Source organism: Brassica oleracea, chromosome C5 (assembly GCF_000695525.1).
Source record: "Brassica oleracea var. oleracea cultivar TO1000 chromosome C5, BOL, whole genome shotgun sequence".
In the NCBI taxonomy this organism is placed as follows: domain Eukaryota; kingdom Viridiplantae; phylum Streptophyta; class Magnoliopsida; order Brassicales; family Brassicaceae; genus Brassica; species Brassica oleracea.
The window spans coordinates 7220778-7228460 of NC_027752.1; the positions used below are offsets into that span (position 1 = coordinate 7220778).

A 7683-nucleotide genomic window follows, 5' to 3' on the forward strand; every position below is an offset into this window, starting at 1 on the left:
GTTAGATTATATTCATATATACTTTATTATTGTTAATCTTGTTAAGTTTCTAGTAAATCCAAATTCTATAAAATACGATGGTATATATGCCTAAGTGTGACACGTTTAAGTGTGAAGGTTAATATTTTTTCTTAAAAATCCATAGTTTGCAATTTGCTTAGAGTCCTTCTATAAATACATCATCATGGCCAATGTATTTTGATCATTAGATAAGTTGCGTAGTTATCCAATATTAATTTACCTTCCTTCTACACATCTATATATATCCCCCACAACTACAATTATAACATTCTGCAATCGTCTCATCTAATCAACCTCGACTATACGACGTCGACGCCATTGTTATTTAGGAGTTTTTCTCGAGAAAAAAATGAAGGAGAACGCAGGAAACCCTCTCCATCTCACGTCACTGAACCATGTATCTCTCTTGTGCCGATCCATTGAAGAATCCATGGTTTTTTACCAAACGGTGTTAGGGTTCTTCCCTATTCGAAGACCTGAGTCTTTAAATTTTGAAGGCGCTTGGTACCCCCTCTCTTGATTATCTTTGTATATAAATTTTGAAAGAGTTTATGGAAACAATAAAATGAATTGAAAAAAACGTTTTGTGTTTAGGTTGTTTGGACATGGAATTGGAATACATCTCTTGCGTTCTTCAGAACCAGAGAAACTTCCCAAGAAAACCGAGATCAATCCCAAAGACAACCATATCTCTTTCCAGGTTAGTTTTTTTTTCTACCTTTGTATACTTTAAACAATAAAACATAATTTATGTGCATACGTACAAGCTCTCTATTCCCCTTAAGATCAGGATTTTCCCTTCAGAAATTTGTCTATATATATGTATATATTTATTTATTTATTTATTGCATAACACACCAATTTTATAACTATTTATAGTTGTTGCTCTGTTTTGGGCATATATATGGATACTGTTGCAAACATTTGGTGTAAAGAAGAAGACTTATTGACTGTGGAAATGCAGTGTGAGAGTATGTCAGCAGTGGAGAAGAAGCTTGAGGATATGGAGATAGAGTATGTGAGGGCGATAGTTGAAGAAGGAGGGATCCAAGTGGATCAGCTTTTCTTCCACGATCCAGATGGCTTCATGATTGAGATATGCAACTGTGATAGTCTCCCCGTTGTCCCTCTCGTAGGAGGAATGGCTCGGTCCTGCTCCAGAGTTAAACTTCATCAGATGGTGCAGCCACAACCTCAGACTCAGATCCACCAAGTGGTCCACCCTTAACAATTTCTGTTTTTGTTGTCATTGTGTTTGTGTTTGTATGTATTGGTGTGCTTGTTTTGGAGTGTAATGAATAAGTGACCGACGTGAATCAGTGAATGTGATTCCACTCGAGGAAATGATCATTCTCCTTGCTCTTCTTACTATATGATATAACCAACGTTCGGGAACGCGCTAGGCGCTAGTCGGGCGGTCGGGTTGGGCCTAGCGCCTAAAAAAAAAATCGGGGATTAATCGGAAATTATGCGGGGCGGAATTTTTAGATGGTTTACTAAGTTATAAAATATGTTAATCTTTAATTATGTATAATATTAATACATTTTCATGTTTAAGATTGTATAAAACACACAAATAGAATATATAAACTTAATATAGTGTAATTTTCATCAAAATTATGAATATAAATGATATTTATAAAATTTTAGATCAAATAAATAAATAAAAATATTATTAAAAATAAAAAAAATAAATAAAAAAAAAAATAAATAAAAAAATAAATAAAAAAATAGATTAGGCGGCTAGGCGGTCATTTAGGCGGCTAGGCGGTCATTTAGGCGGTCTAGGCGGTAAAAAATCGGATATCCGATTTTTTAAACCGATTTGGCATAAATCGGGCGGAAAAGTGACGCGTAACGCCTAGGCGGCCGCCTAGACGGCTAGGCGGCCGAGTTTTAGAACAGGGGATATAACCAAGATTTAGAACAGGGGATATAACCAAGAATTAATGCAATAATGCTTACATGTATTTTGTCTTTTTGTTGTTGGTTCCTATCAAGTCCTACAACGTTTTTTTGTGCCGTATTGTATATCTAGATTGAATTAACCTATTTATGATTCTTGAAATCCTCAAAATATTTAATTTTCTTTTCAAAACAATGATAAAAAATACTCTCTCCGTTCCTTAACGATAGACTTTTAGAAAAAAAATATGTTTCAAAAAAATGTATTTTTGTGTTTTTTATGAAAAAATTGTAAACTTCAAGAAAATTAATTGATTTTATTGAATTACTATTGGTTAAAAGTTATTAAAAATTGAAAATTACAGAAAACGATACATTTATTATGGTAGTTTAATGTGTTTTTTTAATATGCGTAAAAATATTAAAAAATCTATCTTTTAGGAACGGAAGGAATAAGTTCGTTTACTCTTATGAATGAATCCCTTGAAAATCTTAGAACCAATATAACGTGCTATATATATATATATTTTGTTCTAATTGATTTTAGGTGTTATACATCAGAATTCACAACAAACAAGTAAAATAAATAAACATATAATTCATTATCAACTAGTTTTAAATAGAAATCCCATGAAAGTGGAGTGTAACCTAAAATGACAATTATTCTCTCTCAAATACTGCATACAAGACCTTTCAGAGTCAACCAAATAAATAAATAATACATGAGTAGTAATACATACAAACAAGTGTGCATTCATAAATAGTTTTAAAGGCCCCGAGAGAGCATGTTGTCGATGGATTCGAGACGCTGGAGAAGAAGCTGCTTTCTGAAATTTGTGATGAAAGCTTCCGCGCACTGGTCCACGTCCATTGATGCCTTCCTCTCTACCTTTTTATTCCTTGTCTCTGTAATAACGATGTTAGTAGTACCATTACCACTCTCTTGTCCCGAACTCATCTTCATGTTTTTCTTGTTGTTGTTGTTGTTTTTCATGGTTGATATGCTAGAAGGCTTGTATTTCCTGATTTGATGGGTTTTGGAGAGAAGGTGAATTGTTGATATTTAGGATGCTCCGAACCTATGTATTTATAGGTGAATTTTGATAACACCTTTTTATAATATAAATAAGATTTGAAGGAAACGACAAGTCTTGTTTCTACAGAAACCATATTTGAATGTTGAAGGAATAAAAAGGAATCTTGAATCTCAAGTTATGTACACGACTTAGAGGCAAGAGGAACCATCCTGAAACCACCGCCTTTACTTTACTTATCATTTTCTAATTCTAGTGAAATGTATTCTCTGCAAAAGATATAGTTATGCTATTGTTAATGACTTGATTCTGAAAATGTTGTCACAAGGAATATAAATTTGCTATCAAAATTAACATCTACTAGGGGCATTGTACGCCTTTTAGAATTAGGAAAATTATATTTTCTATGATAAGTATGTATATCTAAAAAGAAAAAAAAATTGAATTTTTAGACGGTTATAAATATGAGTCTAAAGAATTGTAAAGCTGTTTATAATATACAAACTCTAAATGTATATCTAACTAAATCATTTTTTTTTTTTGTTTTTTCAAATTGATTCGCGTTTCTTGGTAACAGCTATGAATATGACAAACACAGTGATTAACTAATTTAATTTTTTTTCTAAAGCGATACCACATATCCTACATTGAAATGACTGGTAATACATATGTTTTTATTTTTTAAAAAGCGGATACCAATTTATATCTATAAGAAAATATATATACATATTGCCATGCACTAGTCCTTTATTACTAAGACATCATCAAATTTAAGATTCTGCTTGTACAAAATGTAAAAGATGTTGCCTAACTATTGAATTTGACGTTGTCAATTCGGAGAAACAAGGAAGCAAGATTCCAAAAAGCTAAATATAATTTTGACCAACAAAGTTTTGACAAATTTCTCGCAAAATATTGCTTACACGTCAAGAACTACGGCTTAAGCATCGAGGTTGGCTTCCTTAACTCGCCGCCATCTATTCCTATTGTCTCCCCTCCGGTAACCCTCCCTGCTTTTTTGTTTCTTTTACCGAGAAGATCAAAGAAGAGATCATGTGGCTTAAGTTTGCATCTAACCTAACTCCAAACCCAACTAACAAATTTTAGGCAGATCCATTGAATCATATTACAAACCTATACCAGATTTAAAAAAACTATTGGCTCAAAGCCAACGTACATGGGTGGTATGTCCACAATTTTACTCTAAAACTGTTATTGGCCATCACCAAACATTAATCCAATATTTCAGCACATTAAAAGTTAAATACTTGAATCACTATAGTTTTTTTTTGAGCAAAAAATACTATAGTTTAAGATGTCATTTTCTAACTATGTTATGGAACTGTGGTGGATTGCTCCGTATTAAGAGACACTTAGGATAATAAATATTAAGGAAAAAAATTTCTCATCTACACGATATTTGCTCTAATAACCATACAGTGTATTAGAATGTATCAAAAACTACATCAAGTTTATGTTAATACATGTCACATATACAAAGTTAATAGTTATGTGGTGGCAACATCATAAACGGATTTAATTGATTTTAATCTAAATTAATAGGGTCAATCCGTAATTAATAAAAAAACTCAACTTAAACTAAATACCCCGACCCAACCTAACTCTCTTAACCCTACCTACACACAGAAACCACTTAACCCGAAAAAATAGACAACGACATTGTTAGGGTTTGTAAAGAAAAATCGATTTAGGGGTTTCTAACAGAGAGAGAGAGAACAAGACAGAGAGACCAAGTGAAAGAGATTGAGAGAGATTACAAACCCAACAACCTAATTTCGTTTCTTTTCCTTGAAAAAGATGTGGGGCTGGGAAAAATGTAAAATCAGGTTTTAAGAACTATCATTGGAGTAATTAGTGTGCGATAGTGTGATTTCTGGAGACTCAATTGCAGGAAGAGAGTGAATCATTGTTGGACCCTCCACCCAATTCCATCTCTCTCTTTGTTTCCCCTCTTTCGCTCTGTTTATTTTTTATTTCTGGGTCTGTTCGTTTCTCCATCCAGATGAGTCATCTAGATGAAGATGAGAGTTTTGTTCGTTTAGGCACTAAAAGTGCAACTCGTCCGGATGACTTTCGAAAATTTAGGCTTAATTTTAAAGTCTACTCAGCTGATCCAATTTGGACCATTTGGATGGAGATAGTTCATTCAATATGGTATAATGTCTATTATGCCCCTGATGTAATTCACAACTTACAAACATAAACATAATATCATTTTGTCACACACGAAAACCGACAAAACCGACAAAACCACAAAAACGCATTTTCCCGCCAAAACCTAAAATCAAATTTTTCACGCCAAAACCCTAAAAACGCATTTTCGCACAAAATTGCAAAAACGTGTTTTCCCGCTAAAATTGCAAAAACGTGTTTTCATGAAAAAACCCCAAAACACATTTTCCGCCAAAACACAAAAAACACGTTTTCACGCCAAAACCACAAAACGTGTTTTCCGCCGGAAGGTGTTTTTCCGCCAAAACCAAAAAATGCGTTTTCTCATCAAAATGCATTTCCCGCCAAAACTGATTCTCATGAAAACCGCAAAAAATATTTTCCTGCCAAAACATATTTTCCCTGAAACCCGAAAAAACATATTTTCCCGCCAAAACGCATTTTCCGTGAAACCCAAAAAACGCGTTTTCGTGTCAAAACTACAAAAACGCGTTTTCACGCCAAAAACGCAAAAACGCGTTTTCCCGCCAAAATCGTAAAACATGTTTTCTCACCAAAACCGAAAATTGCCGTTTTCCTGCCAAAACCGAAAAATCTTGTTTTCCCGCAAAAACCGAAAAACGTGTTTCCCCACCAAAACCAAAAATCTCGTTTTCCCGCCAAAACCGTAAAAACGAGTTTTTCCACCAAAACCACATAACGTGTTTTCTCGCCAAAACCAAAAATTGTATTTTCTCGCCAAAACCAAAAAAAATCTTGTTTTCCCGTAAAAACCGAAAAACGCGTTTTCCCGCTTAAACAAAAAAATCTCATTTTCCCGCCAAAACCGCAAAAATACATTTTCTCGCCAAAACCAAAAATTGTATTTTCCCGCCAAAATCGAAAAATCTCGTTTTCTTGTCAAAATCGAAAAATCTCTTTTTTCGTCACAACCGAAAAAATTCGTTTTCCGCCAAAACCGAAGTTACAGTCGGTTTATTATTAATACTCTTTTAGTTTGAAACTCTTAAAGTTTTTTTTTCAAATACATGTTTAACAATTTTTTTGTTTATTAGAAGTTATTATTGTAGTAAATTTTAACATATCATTAAATCAAGACAAGGATATTTAGGTAATTTGTTTACTAAACTCATTTGGATGGAAATTAAAAATAATGAAACAAACATAAAATTCATTTAGATGATTTATCTAGATGAACCATCTGGATGGACAAACAAACAGTCTCAAAATGGATCATCTCAATAGATCATGCAAATGGATCATCTGGATGGAGATGACAGATGGTGAAATGAACAACCCCTGACTTCGTATATGTGGCATGTATTAACATAAACTTGGTATAGTTGTTGACACATTTGAATACATTGGATAGTTTTTGACACATTGGAATACATTGGATAATTTCCAGGATAGTGGAGTAAACATCGTACGTGTATCCCAGAAACTTTTTTCCAAATATTAAACTCAAAACTACAAGATGTGACACCTTTTAAAACAGTGGTTGGATATCAAAACAACGCACAAGACGACCAAAAGCTAAGAGTAATCACAGGTGGATACATATATTTTTAAAGGAGTCTTATTTTTTTGAAACCGAAAAAGATGTAACATACAAAGCGCTGGTAACTTAATCTACAAGTTAGAGTGGCCTAGACGGAGCAAGACACGGTGCCACGATGTGTTGAGCACCCCTCTTAGGTTCCACACTGACTCCACATTTTCCGGCTGAACATTGGCCGCCGAATCCACCTGCTCATTCCCATAATTGTTTATACGAGATTAATGTCAATAATCCCACTTATTATCTGAGAATAAATGTTGGAGAGGCTTTTTACCGCTTTGGCGATGACCTCGGTACTCTGGGATGTAAGAATAACTTTTATGATTTCAATTATGAAATCTACCCCAAGACCATAATCTAGATTTAGTTTAATTCAACCCTAACACATTTCTAAAGAAGATAGAAACACTAACCTTGATCCATGCTTGGATGCAATTCCACTTGATCTTCTCCTCTTTAACCTTCTCCTTTTTGGTGATTTCCTTGATGGACAAGAAATCACAAACCTTCCTTAATCTCTCCTTTTGATAAATATTATTGTTGTGTTGTATTTTCGAGAGACTCGTTTTTTTTTTTACATGCAAGTAAAATAACGTACGGGTCACTTTTATAATAATCAAAGAGATGTGTGTCAATCAACACAACTCTCCGACACAACAATTGGACGTAACACTTCGTTATAATAACTGTATTAGTGCACCATAATGTATGATCATATATATTAAATCTTATGGTAATATATTCCATTATTATTACCTTTTACATATATGACCATGAGATTAAAGGCATTTATAAATATAAGGTAAAGTAGGAGGGTTATCAATACACCCGGATTCTAACTCTTTAATCGAAACCGATCCATCACGGTATCGTCTTTTATATTAGAATCTAAAAACATTAATATGAACTTGAACTTTATATTAAACCAACAGATACATAGGTCACATAGAATATAAAATATTCTTACAT

General features: G+C 33.4%; 3 protein-coding genes across 11 annotated transcripts in view; 1 reads left to right on the plus strand and 2 right to left on the minus strand.

Moving 5' to 3' along the window:
- Positions 1–1392, plus strand: LOC106292708. Its single transcript, XM_013728351.1, has 3 exons — positions 1–525; positions 616–721; positions 986–1392. Exons 1-3 carry the CDS (start codon positions 371–373, stop codon positions 1247–1249), a joined length of 525 nt encoding a protein of 174 aa, XP_013583805.1. The 5' UTR covers positions 1–370; the 3' UTR covers positions 1250–1392.
- Positions 1393–2563: 1171 nt separating this feature from the next.
- On the minus strand, positions 2564–3975 carry LOC106294053. 4 transcript variants are annotated; one of them, XM_013729670.1, is made up of 3 exons: positions 3884–3975; positions 3147–3229; positions 2564–3005 (listed from the first exon to the last, which is right to left on the minus strand). In XM_013729670.1, the coding sequence occupies exon 3, from the start codon at positions 2918–2920 to the stop codon at positions 2693–2695; it is 228 nt and encodes a 75-aa protein (XP_013585124.1). In that variant the 5' UTR covers positions 2921–3005; positions 3147–3229; positions 3884–3975; the 3' UTR covers positions 2564–2692. The 4 variants fall into 4 exon arrangements, with proteins under 4 accessions (XP_013585124.1, XP_013585125.1, XP_013585122.1 ...); XM_013729671.1 differs by lacking the exon at positions 3147–3229 and having other exon boundaries at positions 2564–2948; XM_013729668.1 differs by lacking the exon at positions 3147–3229.
- Positions 3976–6588: 2613 nt separating this feature from the next.
- Positions 6589–7683, minus strand: part of LOC106295356 (sulfite oxidase-like) — a 6868-nt gene continuing 5773 nt past the window's right edge. For 4 of the 6 annotated variants that reach the window (XM_013731236.1, XM_013731235.1, XM_013731237.1 and 1 more), the window contains 2 exons: positions 7128–7196; positions 6589–6902 (listed from right to left, as the gene is read on the minus strand). In XM_013731236.1, the coding sequence (XP_013586690.1) occupies positions 6786–6902; positions 7128–7196 (186 nt within the window). In that variant the 3' untranslated portion in view covers positions 6589–6785. Of the gene's footprint in view, positions 6903–6988; positions 7197–7683 lie in introns of all 6 variants that reach the window. The other 2 variants (XR_001260997.1, XR_001260996.1) reach the window with 2 other exon arrangements.

Bases quoted from the DNA above. Each gene is read 5' to 3' on its own strand.
- LOC106292708 (XM_013728351.1), top strand. From the start codon at position 371: ATGAAGGAGAACGCAGGAAACCCTCTCCATCTCACGTCACTGAACCAT. The intron at 526-615 runs GTACCCCCTCTC...TTTTGTGTTTAG, and splicing joins TTAAATTTTGAAGGCGCTTG to GTTGTTTGGACATGGAATTG. The intron at 722-985 runs GTTAGTTTTTTT...GTGGAAATGCAG, and splicing joins ACAACCATATCTCTTTCCAG to TGTGAGAGTATGTCAGCAGT.
- LOC106294053 (XM_013729671.1), bottom strand. From the start codon at position 2,920: ATGAAAAACAACAACAACAACAAGAAAAACATGAAGATGAGTTCGGGA.